This window comes from Poeciliopsis prolifica, unplaced genomic scaffold, assembly GCF_027474105.1.
Source record: "Poeciliopsis prolifica strain line A6 unplaced genomic scaffold, Auburn_PproV2 SCAFFOLD001, whole genome shotgun sequence".
NCBI lineage: Eukaryota > Metazoa > Chordata > Actinopteri > Cyprinodontiformes > Poeciliidae > Poeciliopsis > Poeciliopsis prolifica.
Genome location: NW_026562376.1, coordinates 7881189 through 7904612, shown reverse-complemented (window position 1 = coordinate 7904612; position 23424 = coordinate 7881189). Strand labels below are relative to the sequence as shown.

Sequence of the window (23424 nt, the reverse complement as noted above, 5' to 3'; positions counted from 1 at the left end):
TTTACTATTTGTTTTGCTGCAGATTACAGTCTGACACGTTAACACGTATTTCTATACGTTTTGTTTGTCAAAAAGCAAAATATAAATTTTCACAAGTAGATACTTTACAGTGCAAAGTGTCACTGGTATAATAAGCTAGAAATCAGTGGTGATTGGTTTCAAGCTGGCACTACATCTCATTGACACTTCTCTACATTCTATCTAGCTATATACAGGAAACTGAACCTTGGGTTGCTTTTAGAGCTCTGACTTTGCAAGTACAACAAGAACACACAAGAACAGTATTTTAAAAAGCTATAAGCAATTAAAATTTTAGCTATTGTGACTGATTCTCACAATACTGATCTTAAAATGAATTTCTGTTAGTTATTCCAAGAGACTGAAACTGACTGGTCCAAGAGGAGCCAACACCAAATACTTCTACCGTCTCAAAACCATATCAGTGCAAGTGCTATATTATTGAGCTTTAAATTAAAATCATGTTTTTATTGGGCACCTATTTACAGAGGTCCATTATTATTTTCATTACAAATGGAGTCCAGAGGTGGGTTTGCCATCAATGGTCTTCCTGTGTGAAACATGTTTTCGAATGCAACATGTTCAAACTAATTAGTTATTAATATTATCTATTTAATATCAATGTAAAGCACAGAATAAAATTATTAAGTTAAGCGAGACGTGTGATATCATTAGTTTCTTCTTTCTGGCAGTTACTACATTCTAATTGTTTTGCACATAGGTAGTGTACCCTGACTTTCCCAACCTTATTTTTTCTGTAAACAACTGCAAATGAGACAAAACGTTAAATCTTTATAAGGTTTTTGAGTCTGGAGTTGTTTTAATAGAAATTAACTTTGGTCTTGTGCTGCAGCTGCTTTGCTCAGGATTCCAACCTTTAGGGAGACATTGGGTTTTAAATATTTTAGTCTGATTAAAAATAAATAAGTAAAGCATCTTCCTTGAGTAACATTCATTTAAAAAGGCTTTTTAGACAATTCATTGGTTATTATACTTTAGACTGGACTTGGATTAAGGTTTCCTTCACCTTCACTTATTTTTTGTCCTGAAAGGTTTGTCCTTCAGGCCATCTGCTTATCAGAAACAAACTAGGAAAGAATACAATGTGCAAACTAGTGGTGTGATGACATGCATGTTGAAACTTGTTTGTAAAATATAAGAAATTAAAAACGACTTCCAGATGAAGATCCCTATACTTTTATTAAATGACCCCAAATGTGTCACGGTTGACGTTACCTTCACAGAAAGCATACGAATCATCCTTAAAGCCTCTGAAAACAAAGAATGAGTGAAGAATTGATAATACATACAAACAAGTGAAAGAAAAACAATTCTTAAAATACAGAAACAGTGACAAGAAAATACAATTTGTAAAACAGACCACTTCCTCAGTTACATGTTGGTGTCAAACGAACATATAAAAATCAAAAATTGGCAGCTGTGTTGTTTTCAAGTTGTCCTTTTCTTTTAAGTCCGTACTTTGAAAGTAAAGTGAATCAAACCTTTTCAAAACCAAGAACTGGAATCTAGATTACAATCACTGTGTCTGACATTGCACTCCGCCTCTAGGACCCTCTTCTTCCTCTTCATAGGCTTCTCTGTGGTAGCGTTTCTGTTGTGAACTGAGATCAACCTCACAGAGGTCCACCTCCTCCATGTCATCTGTTATCATCACATCCTCTCTGGGAGGAAGCAGTCTTTCCAGCTGGAACATGAGATGCTCTGGGAGCCAGTGGTTTTCTGGGAACTCCACCTGAAAGCAGAAAATGTGATCAGCCAGTTGCTTCATACGCCACAAAAGTTCTACTTAAAATTTGTGTCGGTTTTGTAAAATGCATTAAGAAACTCACCTGGAACTGAATGATGAGCATTCCTCTTTCATAGGGATCCCGGTAGATAGGCATGCCCTCATTTTGAACACATTTGATGTCATTGTGCTTGATGACTTCTCCTGAAAGAGAACAAAAAGTGAATACATCTATAAACCCAACAGCAGCAAAGCAGGTAAAGATAGCTGGTCAACCAAAAGAAATGCTGTACCTGGCATTGTGCTGATGATGAGTGATCTGTTGTCTAATGTCCGGACGGTCTTTCTGAAACCACACAGGGCCTCTACAAGTTTGATGTCCATCTTCATTACCAGATCATCTCCTTGCCTCTGGAAAAGCGGGTGCTCCTTCTGATCCAGGACAATGACAACATCTCCAGGTTCTAGTCCCGGTTCCTGGTCACCCTCTCCGTGAAATGTAATTTTCTGGCCATCTTTCATACCTGGAACAATTAAAATCAAGGTTTTATCCAAGTTCCTAGTCTAAATTATATTGGATTACTTTACCCTTGCATATTTCAAGTCATAATAACTTGCCTTTGTCAATGTGAACTTCAAGAATTTTCTTCTTGCGCTCCAGTTTGTGTCCGTTGCAGTTCTTACAGCGGTCCTTTGCGTTAAACTTCTCCCCCTGTCCCTGGCAATCGTGACACATGCTCTGGGTCTGCTGAATCATGCCCGGCCCAATCTGTTGCACTCTGATTTGTACTCCTCTGCCTTTGCAAGTCGAACACTTCTCCAAAGCTCCTTTTTTACCACCATAACCTTTAAAATGAAACCAAGACACATTTATTTTCTGTCTTGAGAAACAGTTTTGGGACTTTTTAAAAAGTATCCTAAAAAAGGTCTAACACTTACCGTCACATTTTTCACAAATTACATTCTTCTGAAGTCCAAGCTTCCTAGTAGAACCATTGTACATTTCTTCTAGTGTGACCCCAAGCTGGTGAACAACATTTTTTCCTTCAAGGAAAAAATTTAAATGCAATTTAAAATCTAAATATTCAAAGTGCATCACATCCAAGTTGGAGTTCTTAGACTTCGTAATTTTATCCCACCTCTTCTCTCTCTCTGCATTCGACCTCCACCTCCAAAGAACATGTCAAACACATCCATTGGCGAAGCCCCAGAGTTCATGCCTCCCTCTTTAATAGCTTGTTCCCCTCCTTGGTCATATAGGTCCCTCTTCTTTGGATCAGACAGCACCTCGTAGGCATGAGAGATGAGCTTGAACTGAAAAACAAAAGAGAAAGCTTTAAGTGACTTTAATCTTGCAGTTATACATGTTACACATACTTTTTTTTTCTCTGCTAGAGAAAGACAGCTGATTCTTCTTTAATACTGGATTTTATAACAGCATTTATATTTCTATCAGTTAAACTATGGAGGTGGTTTTGATAAATTAGTGTGCTACCTGATCAGCCTTCCCGTCAAAAAACCAGCTCTTTATTTATACTTAAAATATCAGGAGTTGAACACAGTGGTTTTGATATGACATTGTGTTTAATTTGCCTTTTATAAGAGGTTTCTCTAAATCCACCACAGTGTTCTGTTATTTAAAGTTTTCTAGCACACTGTCCCACATCAATTTGTAACCATCACCATTTATTAAAGATAATCTGGAGACTGAGGAAAATCCCCTCAAAACTTCTTTCAATTAAGTCATTTGTGGTTTTATATCACAAGTTTATTTTTTTGTTGTTGTTTGTTTTTTATAGATTTCTATTTAGACTGGGAAACAGAAATTACCCCAGGATTTTAGCTTTTAAAAAACTGCAGCTGTTTAAAAAGCAATTCCTGAGACCTAATTTAAATTAAAAAAACAAACCCATAAATGGATTAAAAAGTCATGTGCTACAATGTGTGTACTTCAGAACTGTTCGCTCTTCCACTCTGGTCTAATCTCCCCCAGTGTTAACACAGAAGCAGAACTTTCTGGATGCTTCCAGAAAGTTCCTTCTGTCTCGTCTCTCAACAAGGAGGTTTAAAAACGGAAAGCAACGGTCCAGTAACTGAACATTTGCACGCATTAGAGCAATCTCTGCATTTATCGCTTACCTTTTCGCCTTCATTGGGATTCTTGTCCGGGTGATATTTCAGTGCTAGTTTTCTGTAGGCTTTTTTAATTTCGTCCGTCGAGGCTTTTGGGCTGACCCCCAACAGATCGTAGTAACCAGTTTCGTGTACCATGGTGACTACTGTGAAAATAAATAAATAAAACAGCTTCTATTTAATTCCGTTGTATTACCCGGCTCGGAATAAAAATGTCAAAAGAAAATTGAACAAGTTGTGAATGTGTCCTCTAATAAAGATGATATTTAAAATAGAATTTCCTCTTTCAGTTTTAATACACAAAAATGAACTAACCAGACTGCATATTAAACTTAACGTTAAAATTTGGTTAGATGATACTAAAAACAGCAGTTTACTCTTACCACTGAGCTTGATTAAACTTCCTTAATGTACCCGCTACACAGCTTTATAAAGATCAGTGAAAAAATAAAGCTATCCCACTTACTTGCTGTATTTTCTTGATCTCACCCTGACGAAGAGCTGTTTAACTGACACTAGGCGAAGAGGACACGGCTCCTTTTTATAGTCGAACCCTGTGCAGAAGTTTCTGGAGAGCTCCGAGCAGCGGCACCCGGATGTGTCGTAGACTTACGTAGAGTCTAGAAAATACCAGAACGCAAAAAAAAAAAAAAAAAAAAAAAAAGATGGCGCGCGAGGGGGGTGGCGCTCTCAAACCGGCTTCTCGAATGGCTTGACCTAATTTCTGTCTTCAAATACGGGGCAATAGGTGAAGGTCTTTCAAAGAATATTATGCAACGCCGCTCTGACAGAGGGGAATAGGAGGATAGTGTTGCTGTTAAATGAAGATAAATTCAGCAACAAACAGTTAAATAGAACTGTTTTAGAGAGGTTTTAAGGTTATTTGTCTTCAAGCTTCAAATCAGTCTCGCAAACTCATCATTGTAACACAGACAATGCTGATTTCCTCAGTAATATAATCAAAACAGTCAGACATATTGCTGCTGTTATTTTCTCCAAATATATTGCTTCTTAAGATGAGACATCACTTTTTACATTGTTGTAAAAGTACTCAAGTTTACTTCTAGACCTTTTTTTTCTTTCTGGAACCTTTGCACTTATTTTAAAAGTATTCGCCTCATGCTGCAATAAATAGCAAAAAAAATAATAATTACTGCATTTAGTGCATTGGAAATGTTTCTCAAAATTACCACTCTGCCAGATTTAGATTTCAAGAAATCTGTTAGATGTACCCACATGTTTTTATTGCTGGAATTATTATGTTTTGGAGTGGCCCAGTCCTTACTTAAATCTGACCGACAGAGAATATGTGGAGGGAACTAAAACTGATGATGGCAAGGAGGCCTTGCTACCTCTGGGATTATCTGCACTCAGTGGAAACATTGAAAATTAGATGGATATGCTGAAATAAAAACAAAGATTAGATGGACACTAAAATTATTTGCTAAGTACGTATGCAGATTGGACTGAAACGGCATGGATGTATAAAAAGAAGAAATTTCACTAGCACCCATTTATTTTTTTACAAATCAAAGGCACAGTCAATAGCACAGTTGGTAACACATTTTTGCCTTGCAGCTAGAAGGTCCTGGGTTTGAATCCAGGTCTGGGGTCTTTTTGCATGGAGTTTGCATGTTCTCCCTGAGTATGTGTGGGTTCAGACTCTCCGGCTCTTCCCCCTCCCCCCAAACAATCTAAAAATATCACTATTAGGTTAACAGGTCTCTCTAAATAGCTCCCAGGTATGAGTGTGTGAGCATCATTATTTGTCCAATGTCTTTAAGTTGCCCTGTGATGGACTGGTGACCTTTCCAGGATGTACACTGCCTATTGCCCAGCGATTGGCATCTGCAGCTCTTCAAGGGTAAGTGGATATACACAATAAATGGACAACAAATAGAAATAAAATTTTAGTTAACAATCCTCTGTCATTAAAACACCTGAACAAGCAGGATAGTCACTGCTTCAAAGTATAAGACAGTAATCCTATAGTGAGGACATGTTTATTTGCTCTGTTACACTGGGAGTCCTGCTGGAACATCAGAAGGTACAAAATGTTCCCTGAATACTGTTAACCAACTTCTGCCACTCAGACAGATGGTATCTGAGATATGCAGGTGTAACTAAAGTGACTCGGCTGGTTAGCTTACACTTGAGCGAAGTACTGATGTCCTTGGAAAAAATGCAAATAGCAAAGACAGCTGTTGGAGCTACTACAAGATTATTTTCAACTCTTGACTGGTTAAATGAAAGCAATAAAAACAATTTTCTGTTTGATAAGCAAGAATCAGCTTGATCCTTGCAGCTCACTGCATGTTGCCAATCCCTGCTAAAAATGAGCTGAAGTAAAAGTTAACTCGGACGCTAGGGTCAGTGCTGAAATTATAAATAAAACCAGACTAAGCTTTTTGCAGACATCTGCATAATTTTCCTTTTGTGGAAAGGACTGTATTTTTCAGATTTAACCTATGTGTATCGGACATAAATCCAACAGTGCTTCAAGCATGTAATAATTTATATCAAAGTTGCAAAGAATAGGAACCAGCATGCATTGCTGGCAGAAATGAATGGGAAAAGTGGAAATGTGTTTTTGCAAAAGTGCAAAAGCTTTTTAAAGCGGCCACAGAGAGTTTCTTCTCAATTGGATACATTATGACAAAGTAGAGGTCCGGAGTTCACTGAATTAACAATCTGATTTGCATCAAGCTTATGTATGGAGCTCTTCATGACTGTGAAGTTTAGCTGCTAGCACTCCTTGGGGGTTATTTTAAGTTACCTTCTCAAATGTCTTCACATGATTCCTGTCTGTATCAAAAGGGCAGTGGGTGAAGAGCAAAGTGCAAAATAGTTTAAGGTGAACAGAGAGCAAATTTTGGAGAGAGCTATAATCAAACAGACATATTTTAATGTAAATACTGTTTATTAACATTGTAAGACAATATAAGAACTTAGAACCCAGTATTCAAAATGTTTTAGGAAATCTGATGAAAAAAAGACACTCCGGCTAGTTCGTATTTGAGGCCTTAATCATTCAAATGTTTTTTTTTTTTATTCTAAAGAGACATTTTCTTCAAGTCTGTCAAAATGGTCTCGAACTTCCTATCTTTGTATTCATACTTTCATAAGACATTTTCAAACAAGTGTAATTTTTAACCATTCGTTTAAGACCTAGAACATTCAAGACCTAATGTTGTAGTTAAACATGTAATTAATTCAATTCAACTTTATTTAAATTGCATTTTTCAAACAAGAACATAAATAACTCAAAGAGCTGAACAAAGGAAGGGACACAAAGATAAAAATTGACAATATGAAATGTTTTTAGATTATTAGTCTGAGTAATTTGTCCATATTTGTAATGAAACTCAAACAACAAGCTATTACACAACTATTCCACTTTTACATCCAGTGTTATGTTTCTAAAAATATTACAAATTGTGTAATTTCAGTGCTTATTCTGAATTTAATCAAACTCTCATTTTCCTTAACGAATGTAACCCTAAAATTAGAACATTTTAGTTATTTTCCCTTTTTTGTACACACACAAAAAAATGCATTTAAATATTAGAAAAGTTTAGATTGGATATATAAAAATTTTGTCAGATGACTTTAATAGCAAGCTAGACAGAAATAAAAACAGGTTAAAGTTTCACATTTCTGTTGGACTGTGCTCTGCATATTCAATTTGGAATTACAACACCTAGTGGTTTAAAAATATACCATGTGCAAAATGATGAGATTTTGTGCATAAGGAAGCCTTTTGTTCCCACTAGTATCAAGTGCCTACTGTCTGAGCGCCATAATGGAAGACTTACGACCTGTTTATCATGACTGTCCCGCTTATTTTAAAGTGAGTTTTAAACACATTAAAGATTAATGTACAGTCATCCTCAAAAATCTTATTTAGCATGTTCTTCATGAGGTGGTGAAATCAATTCTTTGTAAGGTGCTGCAATCTAAACATTTAAGTTCATAAGCACCAGAATTTTAAATACATGTTCTGGGTGAAAGTTTTAACATGAAGTCATACAGTGCAACGTGATTTTATACTGACACGTTATGAGAAGCCTCACAAGCTCCTTTTACTCCAGGTCCCGAACTCTTTGACAAATTTCTTTTGTGAACTCTGAGCACTTGGCCTTTCCTCCCAAGTCTTTGGTTAGAACCTTGAAGAAAATTATGAAAAACTTTAGGAGGAGCATCACATTATTAATACACTCACAGCAAGTTGTCTTTCAAAGTGAATTACCGTTTTGTCCTGAATGGTGTTAAAGCAAGCAGTTTCAATTTTCTGGGCGTGCTTATGTAAGCCCATGTGGCGCAGCATCATGATGGCACTGAGCAGCAGGGCAGTGGGGTTCGCAAGATCTTTTCCTGCAATATCTGGAGCAGTTCCATGAACCTGGCAGAAGGAAAGAAAAAAAACAGTCAACTGCCATGGTTGATGTAATTGAAAATAAAAAAAAAATGGAAGCAAATCTTACTGTCCTAAATTTAGTTCAGCAGTTGGATTTTTTTTCTAATTATCTGACTTTAATTATGTTAGATAAAAATATGTGTAATAAAATATAAAGCAACGTACCGACTCAAATATGGCCACCCCCTGGGCACCAATGTTTCCACTTGGCGTCACTCCCAAACCTCCGATTAATCCAGCACAGAGATCACTGCAACGAGTAGAAAAAACAACACATGTAAATGTGTTTTTGTTATATTCTGATAAGGTTTACTTTTTGTCACTTGTAATTATTTTTCATTTATTATTTCTGATTAAGTCAACAAATATCACCAAATTTTCTGACCGGATCCTCAAGTTTTAATTTTTTCTGATTTGTAAAACTTTAAAGGAAGAACTTATCATGTAATTACCTCAAGATGTCTCCATACAAATTTGGCATCACCAGGACATCAAACTGCGAGGGATCCTGGACCATCTGTAGGAGTATTTTGACAATGTTGCCTCTAATTGCAGATATCAAGAGTGCCACGGAAATACACATGGATTGTATGGGAATCAAATGTTGCAAGTTGTTCTGACACATGCAAAATAAGTATCCTTTAACCATTTCCTTGTAGTAAAACGATGTATCACTTATTTATCTTATTTCAACAAAGTTCTTGCAGTCCTCGTCTCTATTTGAAGTTTGCATTATCCATTACATTTATGTGACACATAGAGTTATTACTCCCTCTTGTGGTAATACGTTGCAATTTGTTTGGCCTATGTAGAGCCCTTTTAGTCATCTTCTGTTGACTAAAAAGGGCTCTACATAGGCTGGTTATCAATGTCTAGCAAAGTTGTAATTTCAGAACCACAAAAACGTCTTCATCATGCCGTGTTTAGTTTTAATATCTTTTAATAAGATACAAGAGACACTGCTGGAGTGACTGGGATTTTTGCACTCTGGATGGAACATCCTCCCCTCATCATGCTGCTAGGCACTGCAGGTCAGCTGGCTGAAAGGCTATATTTTATAATTTATTTAAAAGGAGTTAAAGAGTGCCACCTGTTGTTGTATGTTTTAAAACTATAGCAAAAAGACTAATATTCTCCACAATAAGCATATTTAAAGGATAGCTTCTGGTATTCATTAAATACTTTTAATACCATTGTCAGCAATGTTAGAAATATCTATTACTTTTCTGTTTTAAATTAAATCAATTAGATATTGAAAAATTGTTGCTATAAATATTCTGTAACACTATACACAATGAGTATCTAATACCAGCTAAGGCTTAAATAAAACAAGAAAAACTAACTTGATTCATAATAGAAATTGCTGGAACTTACATTAAGGCACACAGTATCCAAGTACATCTCTGTGAATTTTATATCTTTGTGCTTCTCTGCAGCCTCTCTGCACTTTCGCAGGAAAAGTCCATCTGACATTCGCCTGAAAAGATGAGCAAACATTGGACAGTCATTTAGCATTTTTAGCATAACAATCTTTGATGGCATCTGTAGAGAAAAGTAGCATACATGATATTAGCCTTGTGAACAGCGGTAACGCTGGTCCTCTGATTGTTTTTTGCATATTCAAAAGCATACTCTGCAATGCGCTGGCTGGCTTGCTCCGTGATAAGCTTAATACTCTGCACAACTCCATCAACAATCTGAAAGTAGAGGTGCATCATTAAAAATGAACATGACTAACGCCTAATGAAACTTAATAGTAAATTATTGTAAGTAAAGATAACAGTGAGTTGTGTTGTTTTGATATTAAAAGTAATGAAATAAAATAGCTCTAATCAAAAAAGTGGTTTAAGAGTTTTACCACATGTTCAATCCCACTATATTCTCCCTCAGTGTTTTCTCTGATGGTAACCAGGTTCACATCAGTATAAGGCGTGTCATAACCCTCAAGGGAGACGCAAGGGCGCACATTAGCATAGAGGTCAAACGTCTTTCTCAGAAGCAGATTCATGGAGGGATGACCTGCAGCTATTGGTGTTTTCAAAGGACCTGCAGATCGAAATAGTGGAAAATATTCCCCAAATAAACGTATTATTTAAAATTCACTTTCAACAAATGTGTGAAACTGAATAAAGTAGAGCAATCTTTTTTTATGTGGGAAAATGTGTAGAAAACTCGGCTTTGTTGCAAAAAGGGTCTAGATTACCTTTCAGACCGAGTTTTGTTTTATCCATAGATTCCTTGGCATCAGAAGGGATCATCCACTTTCCACCTGGTCCCTGTATAGCTGTCACGTTTCTTTCTTCCCACTCGACGGGAACCTAGTTTAGAAGATATGCAAACAACAAGCACAACACTATTTTCTTAGATGATGCATATCACATAGCTTGAGCAGCATAAAAAAATACTATATTTCTCACAATGATCCTGTCTGTCAAAAATCAGTAGAAAAAAAAAAGTAAATAACCAACTTCAGCTACTTGAAATATCTTCATGACAGCCTCAGAGATCTCTGGACCGATGCCATCACCGGGGATTAATGTAACAGTTTTCATCTGCATGGAAAAAGAGTGACAAAGACCAAAATAAAAATTGTGTTCACCCATATGTATTAAACATTAAAACAAACAAACAAAAAGATTGTAGTACTCTAAAGTAAATTTGAAAAAAAAAAAAAAAAAAAAAGTAAATACCCCACGGATGAAACTCCTGGATTGTAGAAGCTCATTCTTCAAAGCAGCAACTCCACGTGATGCCTGCAAAGAGAACTTCAAGCAAAAAAATCCAAACAAAACAAGAAACCCCCTTCAATAATTCATGCTAATTATTGAAGGGGGTTATTATTTTCAGCAACCAAAAAGAAAGCAACCGTCAGCAGCATCATCAAAAGAAAAAACAAAAACAGAAATCAAAACCAGGAATATTATGTGAAAGAATATCATTAACATCCCCAAAAAGACTTCCATAGTACTGCAGAATCAGTGCCTCTCTTTTGCTGTGATGACAGTATGGTTAAACAACTAGAGAATCAAACTCCAGCAAATACTTGTGCAAGACAAGGATGTTAATCCAGCCACACTCCAATTTAAGTGTGCCATGCTCCTTATTTGTTTATTGGTGTAGAAACTCACTGTCTTCTTTATTAGAGACAACTTTTTTCATACTTTGTTGGGTTATACTGGCCATCAAAACTCCTTCAATCCTTCATGGCAAAAATACAAGTGGACAGGAACATTCCTCTGATTTTTTAGCCCATATTGACTTGAGAACATCAAATATTGGCTGAAAATGTCAAGTCTCATCACATCCATAAGGTGTTATTTAACTAAGATGCAGTTACTGTGAACGCCGTTGGAGATTTTATTGACATGTTCAGAAGACAATTTGAGATAAATTGAGCTGAGACACATTCATGTCTCATTCTGAGCAGTACACATCTTCAAGGTTTTGTTTGTTGCAAATGCTGCCACATAAATGGTTTATTTGAAATGTGTGTTCCTACACAATTAAACAGGTGTATCTAATAAGTTGCCCAGTGAGTCTAAATGACTTCCAATTCAATGTGAGGATAAATATTTATTTTTAGTCTTCTGGCCGATAAAAAGAGAATTTACTTGACAGTAGTGTTCATGATATTATGACTAGATTATGATTTAATTGCTGCTAATATTCCTTGCAATTTGTTGGCGTCAACTCATTTTCAACATCACAATGAAACACTTTGTACTCTTTGTTTTGGCTTGAAATATTGCATGTTTACAGTTCTGTCGAGGAAGAGATGACACTCAGCAATTTGTTTTGGCCACCATAAACTAACTGCAAAAACCTCCATCTGATTGCTGTGATGAAGCTGCAACAGCAAGGACAGTTAGCAAGTGGACTAAACTTGCTTGCTGTGGTTTGATTTTGTCCTTGCCATTGATATAAAAACCAGACTTTGCTAGCAGATGAATAATCTGTAGACAGTAGACATGTGTTGCTATATGGTTTTAGGTCTAACAAGAAAATTATCTTCAATAGAAACAGCTCCCAAAATGATCTGCAGAAGAGCAGATGAACCATGTAGTCAGTGTAGCAGCTACCTAGGTAAAACTAGCAAGATTCTGTTTACTATAGTAACCATCAAGCTGTAGCTCATTTTCAATAAGTGTAATCATCCTCGTAGCTTTATCTTCCTTTTTCAGATTGAAAGCAGCTTTCAAAAATCTGACACGAAGCATAAAAGATTTAGTGAATTGCATAAGACAGTGAGGTAAATTTTATGGACGCATACCGTTGACCTCCACATGTTTCCTGCAATCGTGAGGTAGACGACGTCAAGCTCTGAGGAGCGGCGGCGGCACTTGACAAGCTGGAAAAGACGTAGCGCAAACTTCCGGTTTTCAAAATAAACATAATCTGCTAAAATACAAACCAATGACTGTACCTTTATAGTAGTTCAAATAATTACCTTCTTCAATAAGGAAAAGCAGTAAACTAAATGTCAACTTTTTTATTACAAATAAATATCAAAAATGACCAATACGTGTCTAACGTCTGTGTTAGGTTAGTTATAAGCATATTGGACAATCACCAGCAGGTGGCAGCATGGCATTATATGTGGGAATGCCTTATGACTTACAAAGACCATATTTGTTTTAACAAATTCATCACAATATACATATTTTGCTCTGATCGTAAAGTGGGTGATATAGGTATGCATCTTATCTGAATTTATTATAAATAAACTCAGAATTAAATACACATCGACAGGCTTATAAATAATGTATTTTCAGCAAGTTGGTTGCACAGAGAAACCCTATAAAAAAAACAAGTAAAAAGAGCCAACAATCAATCAGTCAATCTTTGCATATGCACAACAAAAATACACAATAGAGGACACAATTTACTCTTTAAATTAACCAGCAACATAAAATTAAGGACACCCTGTAAGCAAAGACCAATACAAATTCTAATGAGCAGCATAGCTATCAGCAATACTTCCAGCTACAGCATTGTACAAAATGCACACTGTGCAAGTTAAGACATCAATGAGCCAAACTGAGGGGCATCAGTATGGGTCAAGGTTTTCAAACTGCCTCCATATTTATTCTGTCAACCAATGCATAGGATGAATACAGTAACAGCGAAGTTCACACACTGCGGCATGGAGCACGTGTGTCAGGCAACGATATTTAAAAAGCATTTGGATATAGCATGGTTGTTTGAAAAAAGCTACAGTACATCTGTCATAGTACATCATTACAAAGCAAAAAAGGTGGCTGAAAGTTACATAAAAGGTTTGTACAAAATAGCCCAATTCAGATGGTGTATTGCTTTGGCTGCTTCTTCAAGCTCATTGATCTCTGAGTCTGGGAAATCACATGAGTGGCTCTGTTGTTCAAGAGTCTGCATTCATGAAGAACATCTAGAGTAAAAAAAAAGACAATTACATGGACAGGTGACATTAATTCATTAGAATGACACTGTGAAGTTAGCTCAATACTGTTATTTATTTTTAAAAGTGAAACTCAAAGGAGATTCATTATATACACAATTGTAAATATTTTTGGATGAGCTTTTGATACTCATTTAATCTACTCAGGAGCACTTGTAATATCAGCACAAATAATATAAAAAAAAACACAGTGAACCTCACCATTGAACTGTTTGTAGGCTTCTTCAATAATGGCATTGTTTGATCGCTTTATCTCCCAGTAACCATCTTCTACCCATGGCTTGCAATCAGTATGTTCAATGAGCTGCCCATTCTTGTATGAACCAGCTGATCATTTAGAGAAAAATTAACAATATTTTACAAAAACATTGCATTAAAAATACATTCATGTAAGACTGTTGTTGGTTATTGAATAGAAGTATATTTGCAGCAAACAAAAAAAACAAAAACAAATGACCTTTTATGGTGTCATCAATGTCTTTGCATAACTGGTACAATTCACTTCCTCGTCCAACAACTCTCTCTCCTGTAATTTAAAACAGATAATATAAGTATATTCAGCCAAATAAAGCAATGACTTCAGAACTAATAATACTGCCAAGATAAAGAATCACAGAAAAATAAATCTTACCATCCAGAACCTTGATGTTCGGGAACATCTCAAGTACAATAGCTCTGTACGATGCGCTCCTGCACACTGACAAAACCAAAGCAGCAACATACCAAACATTAATCACCATCTTTCATTTACTGGAATTGCAAATAAATTTCCCATAAATTACCTGGGTTACTGTAATTGTAAGTGTTGTCTCTCAGACGTATGTTTTCTAGCTTTTTCAGAGAAACAAGGCAATGTAGGCTCTCAGTGCTGTCAAAAAACAGTACATTAGAAGCAAGTAATTTTAAAAAAATGTCTAATTTAGCATAGACCTTAATTATTAAGTGACAAAATCTAAATATTATAATAAAAAAGTTTCAGCATTTATAAAATGAGTTGAAGTAAAAACTAGCTTATTTGTATACATTTTAAAACTAGAATAATGACAGAAAAACTTTATCCAATTTATAATTGCAGCTAGTGACATTAACCAGCAATTCAAATGAACAGCTTTGATTTATTTTTCTTTGATTTATTTTTATGGAATATTAAAATATCATTTTACAATACTATTAGCATGTAAATTTGTAACATACCTGGATATGACATTACCAGCTAAATTTAAAGTTTGTAAATTTTCACAACTACGAAGTGGCTCTGGGAAAACAACCAAAAACAGAGAACAAAAATAAATTTCACACAATGTAATTCTGGAAAAATAAATAAATAAATAAATAAATAAAGCTTGTTTGCCTTACCTATATTAGAGATTCTGTTAGAAGACAAATTAAGCACAGAAAGAAGACGAAGAGATGATAGAGGTCCTAGATTTGTGACACTGTTCCCAAATAGGTCCAGCCTCTCCAAATTTACACATTCCCCAATGCATCCAAGGTCATGTATACCTTCAAGACAAAAAGCACATTTTAATACTAACTGAGTGAACATAAACACTACATGCACTAATCCTTACCAAGAACTCTGAGTTTCAGAAAAAGAATGGATTCCAAATCAAATTCTCCTGTCCGTGACTTCAGCAGCACAGCGGTTATCTTCTCACACTCTGCATCTGAGGGAACCAGAGTGACAAGATCGTACAAAACAAAGCACATTCACTTTCTATTCTTAAATATGCAGTACAACTACAGATCCTATAATTGACTCAGCGATGCAAAAGAAAATGCTGGAAGCACTGTTTGTTCTGTTAACAGCAAGGGGAAAAGAAACTTTAAATAGAAGCAGCATATTATTTTTTTTTTTTCTGACAGCACACAGAGCATTTTACTGATAGCTCCAAAGGAGAGGGTCACAACAGACAGATGTGCTGATGTGCTCACTGTTGTGTAATATTATAATCCCACTAGCATGCATGAGTAACAGCTGAGGGAGTTATGTTTGCTTTACTGTGCTGAAGGCACTCTGAGTCCTACACATGAATTCTCCTCACTCATTGAACCTTAGATAACGAGGATGGTGTCTTTTTACATGTAAATACCAGTCCGTTATTTTATTTTTTGAATTTAGCTTACTGAATTGTAAACAAGAGGAAATAAAAGCATCAAAAAATATTGGTAAAAAAAAAAAAAAAAATAGGAGCACCAATTATGTCTTATCTTTGAGAAGAAATACATGAGAAATGTTAACTTTCTTTACGGTCACCGAGCAGCAACATTAAATAACGTTAGCTACATTTGTGCTAACAGTGAGCGTCGTTCCTATGGCAGCAGCTAGGAAAAATTATGATAATCATTCAAACATATAAAAAGAGAGCGGATGTGTAAAATAAAATAGTAGCAGAGCTCATGTTTATTTCTTTTCTTTTCTCTAGAGATGATGAAGCAACAGGAAGAATAACAAGCACAGACGCGTTGTTAGCTTATTTTTTTCCCCTCTGGACACAGTTAGCTTCAGTTAGCACAGGCTACTAGAGGCTAACACAGTAACGTAGCAACAAGCTATCAGTGAAACTTACCGTGCTCCTTTTCTCGCTTACAGTCCATGCTGGGCAACTTTGACAGTTAGAAATCAAACAAATGTCACAAAGGGTGACAATTAAAGCAGCGCAAATTAAGACAGGAATTATTTACGGAGCGTGAAATTATCATTTGTCCAGAGGTGGGATAAGGACACGCTCATTGGTGCTGTAATGACAGGCAGGTGGATTAGAGACGGACATCACACCAGCCTCTGCAGCTCAACGGGGGGAGAGTTTGCAGGGAAGCGATCATCTCTGAGTTAAAGAGCTGAAGATGAACTGATTTATTTTACTTCAGGTGCAACAGGTTTTTTTTTATAAAAATGATTTTTTTATTTTAAAAAATTATGTATATTTTTATATACATAGAATATTTTTTTTTCAGTATTTATAAAATAGTGTGATAGTTCAATAGAAGTTCTTATCTAAAGCACCTTCTTTGCTGTTACATCAACCTTGTTGGCAGCAGGTTCTAGTTCATGCTTACTTATTTATCTGCCTCTGGGTTGTCTGATTGGTTTGTCTGCATCCTGTTGGAAACACCACCTGGTGAAGCAGATCAGTTTGCGCTCAACAGGGTTTGCAGAAAAGTCCACTCCTCTGCCGCAACTGTGACAAGACTCCTGCTCTACTGTCTCTTTTCATTCATTTTCCGGTGAATGTTTGCTCTCATGGCAGGAATATCCTGAATGGACATCAACAACAATCTTTTTTAAGTTCTTGCAACAATACTTGGCTCAACTTGTGTGGAGACTTTGACTCCACCGACTCCCTAAATGCCTTTCTCTGAGAAAAGGTGGTGGGCGTTCTTTGCTTTGAATGTGTACAAGCAACAAATTACTTGATAAAGATGGGTAATAAACAAACAATATTCACAGATGAGCAACTTGATGCTTATCAGGTAAGATGAATGCATGCTTTTTTTGTATTATGATGGAGGACAGAGGAAAGTGATGCATAACGTCCTTATAAGAAATGTCCTTATCAATGCAATTGTCCCTGCTCTTTAGTCTTTTATGAACAAGATGACAATGAGAGAAAAATAACATTGAAAAAGTGAAGATTTATACTTCATTTTATTTGCTGTAATTTTTTTTTAAATGTTGGGCAATATCTATACCTGTTTATATCGTTTTATTTTTTTTTTGTTTGTTTTTCATATTGAAAACTGAGAATAGGAAATTGGTATCTAAAATTAATTACATTGTATTCTAAGCTTCTTGTTCACTGAAGAAATGATTTACAATGATCTGATTGACTTGACATTCAAATTAGACTTGACATTGAAGAATGGACACAACTCGTATGAAAAAAAAATCCAGTTAAATTAGTAATCCAAGTATCAGTCTGATAATACATCATTCCTTGTGCAATAGTTCACCTTGTGATTTGCTGTGGGATTAAAAATTGATGCCAAGCCAGTGATATACTGTGAAACTCTACTCTCAGGACTCAGCTTAGTTCTCAAGAGTTGCTCTGGTTACTATAGTGGCTCTTTTAAAATTCCTCTTAGAATCCCATTGCTCTTTGTTTTGTCCTTCTATTCTATTTGTCTTTCTATTCAGATTTTCAGGCTCTTACCCCTACAGCTCGAGTGTCTTTCTGAGCTTCAGAAGCATTTACACAAACATAGGATACATACTGTTACTAAGCTAAATCATCTGGTCTAGGACACAATCACTGTTATACTCCAGACAACTACACTACACTTCGTTCTAGAAATTCTCAGCTGTATTATGTGCTGTTTCTTACACCTGCGAACACAGATCAGACAGTACAAAAGGTTGACGTAAACCAAGGCGTTCTTCTGTTGGGCTATTGGATATTACATGTGCCAACACATGCATGTTAGACAACAGCAGATCATGTTGCTGTGTGTACTCTCACAGCCATCAGCGCTTTAGAGAAACTAAACACCTGGTCAAGCTTTTTTATTGGCGGTCTCAAACTGCAGTTCTCAAGGATCAGAGCTCTGCAACTTTAAGATATGTTACTTGTCTTATACTCTTGAATTAAATGCCTCACTAGCATGCATTTAATCTCTACAGAGCTCTGCTAATGAGTTCAAGCCAGGTGTCTTGAAGCAGAGGGTCATTTAAAAGTTGCAGAACAAGGCCTTGAGGACCCTCGTTTGAGGCCAATGCTACATTTAGAAAATCTGTATTTAATATGATTTGATAGATGGGTCACTGAGTGATTGATGCAGGCTGATGCTATAGGCTACTTCAAACAATATGTCATTAAAAAAATATGTATCAGTTAATGAGGCATAATAATATGACCTCTTTGCCTTCTACGTGCAGCAGGGGCTCAGGTCATCGCTGTTCCTTTCTTGGAGCACTTTTTATAGACACTAAATGCTGCAACACCAATACAACACAAGAGCTGCATTTTTGGAAATGTTATGTTTCCAAAAACATAACATGACATATATAGAAACCAGTCCTATATATGTCTGATTGACATATATACTTTATTTCTGTTGAGCTTTAATCTTCTACTCTTATTGCAGGACTGCACATTTTTCACTCGCAAAGAAATTTTGCGGTAAGATATTTTTCTTTGTATTGTTTGGTTCTGATTGATTGGCAATGTTCTTGTTCTGACGATCACCAGACTAAACATTTGACCACATGTTTCGACCATGAAATCAGTGATTATGTTAGCCTGTATGTAAAATGTATGTTAAAGTTTCCTTGTTAAACAAGGTTCTACAATAAACAATGACCTTTCCAGATTGTTTTCCCCTCAAAACTTTATTGCCTAAATCTGCCTGCGGGATCCTGTGTAAGTTATCTTAGATGTTCTACCAATTTTCTAAAGATTTATGAGAAATACTTTTCAAAGTCCAAGATGATAGTTTCCAGCTGGAAAATAATGGATTAACCAGAATATTATGAGAATCTTGGTACCTTTGTTGATAAAGGTACCTTATGAAATATTAATTTGTTGAATAGACTTCAGTTACTATTTATGTTGAAAAAGATACATTTTGAGTAGTTCTGAGGTAAGGTTCCTATTAAGTTGATTCAATGATGTCTTCCAAGAACTCTGCCTTTTCTGTTTCCCAAAACATTGACAAACTTAAGCCGGATTTACTTTACCCTCTTCTTCTGTTGCCTTTTACTCTGCAGTTTGACCAAATTTATCACCCAAAACTCACATAAAGGTGTGTTACCATAAGAAGCTTGAATGTTGTCTCTCACTTGTAATCTGCTTTGTAATCCACATGGTAACTGATGTAAATATTACTCAATGGGTTTCTGTAAGTTCCTTTTTGGCAAAGGAAACAGACAAAATTTGCATCGCCAACTTTCCCTTAAAAAGAATGTTCCATCAATGACAGTGCTTGAAAGGTGTGGCATACATTTCTTCCTGGTCTAACAGACCTGAATTACCTTGTCATATGCAGAGAGCCATGCCTTCTTATCTACCAAATATACTTTGAAATGAAGGATAAAAAATACTACACACACTCCTAAACTTAAGAGACAGCCTTGCAAGGAAGGTCAAAGCTGTAGTAGCTTTGGTGGTTTGACTGACGTTACTATTAACACAATGGGTGGAAAGAAGGGGAATGATGCCTTACGGTATATTTTACAAATTATAAATTATATTTGTTCCAATCTGCTTTGCGTTTAACCTTAGGTTGCACAGCAGATATCATGAGTTGGCTCCACATCTTGTACCAATGGACTACACCAATGAACCGGATTGTAAACTGCCTTTAGCGCTGATTGTCGACATGCCAGAATTAAAGGTGAAACAAAGATAATTGTTTTTAAAAGCTTTTTCAAAACATGTTATGTATGTCATTTTGTTCTTTCTTAAAATTTCATCTGCATTCTGAACTGTTGACTTACATAAGACAATTCATTTTAACCATACATTTTTATCAGCGTAATCTTATTGTATAAAGCCTAAAGAAACCAGTCCTAAGTTAAGCATTTTTGATTAAAATACCTTTTCATTTTGGGCCAGATTGGTTTGAATAGCATCTTCTGAAGTTTTTGGTCAGCAAAATTCAATAAATGCAGTATGCAAAATCACATGCCTGTTTCCAAAACTCTTGATTTATGAAGTTAATGTCTTACCAAACTATTCATCAACTAAAATCATAATTTATTCTAATATGAAATGAGAAAATGTTCATTATATTTTTGCTTAACGTCATTTGCATTACTCTGAATATTTTTGCCTGGTGCAGGAAAACCCATTCCGCAATCGGATTGTGGAGTCATTCTCCGAGGATGGGATGGGGAACCTCAGTTTCAATGAATTTGTAGATATGTTTTCAGTCCTCAGTGAAATGGCTCCAAGGGAACTTAAAGCCATATATGCCTTTAAGATATATGGTAATAACAACTTGTAAAAAGGCTTTTATGCCTTTTTATACAATTTAATTGTATGAAATTATGTTTTGATGTAATTCACTTAGATTTATTTCCTTATTAGATTACAATGTGGATAATTACCTGTGCAAGGAGGATCTTGAGAAGACTTTAAATAAGCTGACAAAGGAGGAGTTGACTCCTGAGGAGGTTGAATTGGTGTGTGAGAAAGCCATTGAGGAGGCAGATTTGGATGGAGACAATAAACTCTCCTACACTGACTTTGAAAACATGATCTCCAGGGCTCCAGATTTTTTAAGGTAATGCTAGCTTAAATAATGTTTTAACCCCATATTGTAGAGTTGTTTCTCCAAAAAACATTTGTATTAATTGAAATTAACACTGCTGTTTTCTATACTCTTCCAGCACCTTTCATATCCGTATCTGAGATGGATGGTTTGACCATTTTGATGTCAGCAGCTTCATAAACCTGGGGACTGAACCAGAGCTATCCCTGCCACATCACTACTCTGATCTTCAGTTAGACAGTAAACTCTTTTTAATGTGGTCTTATCTAAAGAAAACCTACAATAATAAATTTAAAGTAAAAGTGTATAGTTGCATCAAAAGCCTATCTAGTCATGTTCAGTAAAAATAATCTGTCTTCTAAAGAGTCTCTTTTGACAGATTGAAAATAGAATTAAGTGAAATGACATGTGACTTATATAGGGTTTTATTAGGATCTATAAAGATGTTTTACAATAAAATGAGCCATTTCTCTTCACTCACACATTCAAATGCTGATGATGGGAAGGTACTGGAGTGTATCTACATTTAACAATTTGACAGAAGCGATGTTAAACGACCCTTTTTGAAAATAAAAAATTATTCAGATTCAAATCATTTTAAAAAAAGCATCAATTTATGTATGTAAATTATATTTTATTGGTCTGATGGTGTAGTTTAATCAAAAATGTTTTTATTAGCTGTATGAAATAAAAGCTTAAAAATGTTGGACTGTGTAATGAATCTAAAAATTTATTTCCCTTCGTAAATTAAGTTACTGAAATAAATGTTGATGTATTTCAAGCATTTTCTAATGACCATGATGATTATGACTTACAGCTGATCAAAAAATATTCTGGCTACCTGAAAATTTCAACATTATATGCCACCAATTAAAATAAATATTTTGAATCCAGAATGTTGCTCCCCATATATGGTCTTTAATCCCTTTGCCCTTTCATATCATTCTCGTTGATCTGGTAAGCTCATAGGCACAGTGTGCTTTCTGAACATGCAGCTGGGATTTGCAGGAACCAAATGGGCGTGGCTTATGTTTGCAGGATTCACTTGAGCAATTTTGTAGATATGTGAGGGGTTTTTCCTTTGCTTCTAATGAAATATTGTGTTGCATTATTCTTTTGCTGACTATCCAAATGTATTCACTGCTTTTTCAAATTTAATGCTAAGATAAGTACCATCCCCATGGAAAATTTCTCAGATCAGGCAAAAATATTGGTGAACCATCCTTAATCCAGATCTTTTGGATGATGTGAGGTGTAAAGAAATAATGCAGATTATAGAACAAAATCTGAAATGGACTTAATTAAAGCTAATGAGTGATGAATGAGTTGAAGAATGAATAGTTGAAAAAGTATATTCATCTTTTTCTTTTACAGCATAACATCATCAGCAAAGATCATCATCATCAATTTATCATACCACATGAAATTGTTTATAAAAATAAATACATTAACTAACTTTTCCCCAAGCCTACTGAATGGTTGTACCCCCCTGAATCAGTCAAAGGCAAACTTGCTAGTGCACTTTAGTTTTAGTTTTGTGTGTAAAACTAGTATGCTTGAGCTTATGTTCATAAACTTTTTCCTGGACATTTTCCTTTTCTGCTAGAAAGCAAATGAATATTTTCATCTACTGTCACATTGGTTTGGACAGCTGCTTTCTGTTAGGAATTAACATAATTTTACTTCAAGAGGATGTAGTCAGGAATGATCTGCCCCAGTATTCAAACACATTCTTAAATCCTGCACACAAAGACGATCTCATTGGAATACGAGGAAACGGTCTTACCTATAATGGTTGATGATTACCAGGTGTTGGTTTTGGTGCTACAGATTTGCATTACATATGTATTGAGCACAGTGTTCTGTGTTGATTCTGTGCACTCTGTATCAAGCCCACTTTGTTTCTGGATATTTATGTATGACCATTAGGTAGTTCTATAAATCTTTAGTCCAAACGGTTGTATTTGTCTGAGTTAAACTCTTTTGAGAGGGCAGTAAATAGATCACTCTTATCTCCCAATTATAATTATTCTTTTTATTATCAAATATTCAGAAGCCTCGATAATTACTGGTTTTACTGAGATCATCAGCAAAAAGCTACAATGCAATGTTACAATGGGACTATGAGTAAAGGTTTCTGACACCAAAAAAGAAAAAAACTCACACATTGCATAGAAGACTAGAAAGATTGCTAACCCAATGAAGCCATAAGACATTTTACACATAAACCATAGGGGACACAGAAAGTTGATGGTGAGGAGATTCACTCCTGAGTGACCAACATGAGTCTGAGTGACCAAGACTTAGTCACATTAGTAAAGGACAGAATAAATCAACCAGCATTTCTATGTGAAGTGTTTTATGTTATGTGAATTTGATGTGGATGAAGTGTATTTCTTAATACACTTTATAGATACCACTATTGCTTAATGAGGAACTTATGCAATAATGATCCATTGCAGC

At 35.6% G+C, this 23424-nt stretch overlaps 4 protein-coding genes across 7 annotated transcripts; 1 reads left to right on the top strand and 3 right to left on the bottom strand.

The window, feature by feature from the left end:
* Positions 1-1199: 1199 nt before the first annotated feature.
* Positions 1200-4500, bottom strand: dnaja (DnaJ heat shock protein family (Hsp40) member A). Its single transcript, XM_055038818.1, has 8 exons — positions 4365-4500; positions 3905-4044; positions 2905-3079; positions 2705-2809; positions 2384-2611; positions 2059-2289; positions 1869-1969; positions 1200-1771 (listed from the first exon to the last, which is right to left on the bottom strand). The coding sequence occupies exons 2-8, from the start codon at positions 4034-4036 to the stop codon at positions 1556-1558; spliced, it is 1188 nt and encodes a 395-aa protein (XP_054894793.1). The 5' UTR covers positions 4037-4044; positions 4365-4500; the 3' UTR covers positions 1200-1555.
* Positions 4501-5675: 1175 nt separating this feature from the next.
* On the top strand, positions 5676-21526 carry cib2 (calcium and integrin binding family member 2). Of its 2 annotated transcripts, none has more exons than XM_055038936.1 (6): positions 5676-5762; positions 18835-18869; positions 19971-20082; positions 20530-20677; positions 20778-20973; positions 21080-21526. In XM_055038936.1, the coding sequence occupies exons 1-6, from the start codon at positions 5715-5717 to the stop codon at positions 21099-21101; spliced, it is 561 nt and encodes a 186-aa protein (XP_054894911.1). In that variant the 5' UTR covers positions 5676-5714; the 3' UTR covers positions 21102-21526. The 2 variants fall into 2 exon arrangements, with proteins under 2 accessions (XP_054894911.1, XP_054894901.1); XM_055038926.1 differs by lacking the exon at positions 5676-5762 and adding an exon at positions 16762-17223.
* Positions 6934-12668, bottom strand: idh3a (isocitrate dehydrogenase (NAD(+)) 3 catalytic subunit alpha). 3 transcript variants are annotated; one of them, XM_055038828.1, is made up of 11 exons: positions 12586-12668; positions 11006-11080; positions 10784-10867; positions 10519-10633; positions 10174-10361; positions 9879-10012; positions 9690-9792; positions 8768-8832; positions 8481-8565; positions 8148-8300; positions 6934-8064 (listed from the first exon to the last, which is right to left on the bottom strand). In XM_055038828.1, exons 1-11 carry the CDS (start codon positions 12598-12600, stop codon positions 7981-7983), a joined length of 1101 nt encoding a protein of 366 aa, XP_054894803.1. In that variant the 5' UTR covers positions 12601-12668; the 3' UTR covers positions 6934-7980. The 3 variants fall into 3 exon arrangements, with proteins under 3 accessions (XP_054894803.1, XP_054894812.1, XP_054894820.1); XM_055038837.1 differs by having other exon boundaries at positions 11006-11068; positions 12586-12657; XM_055038845.1 differs by having other exon boundaries at positions 11006-11132; positions 12586-12624.
* Positions 13062-16556, bottom strand: lrrc61 (leucine rich repeat containing 61). Its single transcript, XM_055038888.1, has 9 exons — positions 16320-16556; positions 15321-15416; positions 15106-15252; positions 14944-15004; positions 14532-14617; positions 14381-14446; positions 14207-14275; positions 13951-14076; positions 13062-13719 (listed from the first exon to the last, which is right to left on the bottom strand). The coding sequence occupies exons 1-9, from the start codon at positions 16345-16347 to the stop codon at positions 13613-13615; spliced, it is 786 nt and encodes a 261-aa protein (XP_054894863.1). The 5' UTR covers positions 16348-16556; the 3' UTR covers positions 13062-13612.
* Positions 21527-23424: the final 1898 nt, after the last annotated feature.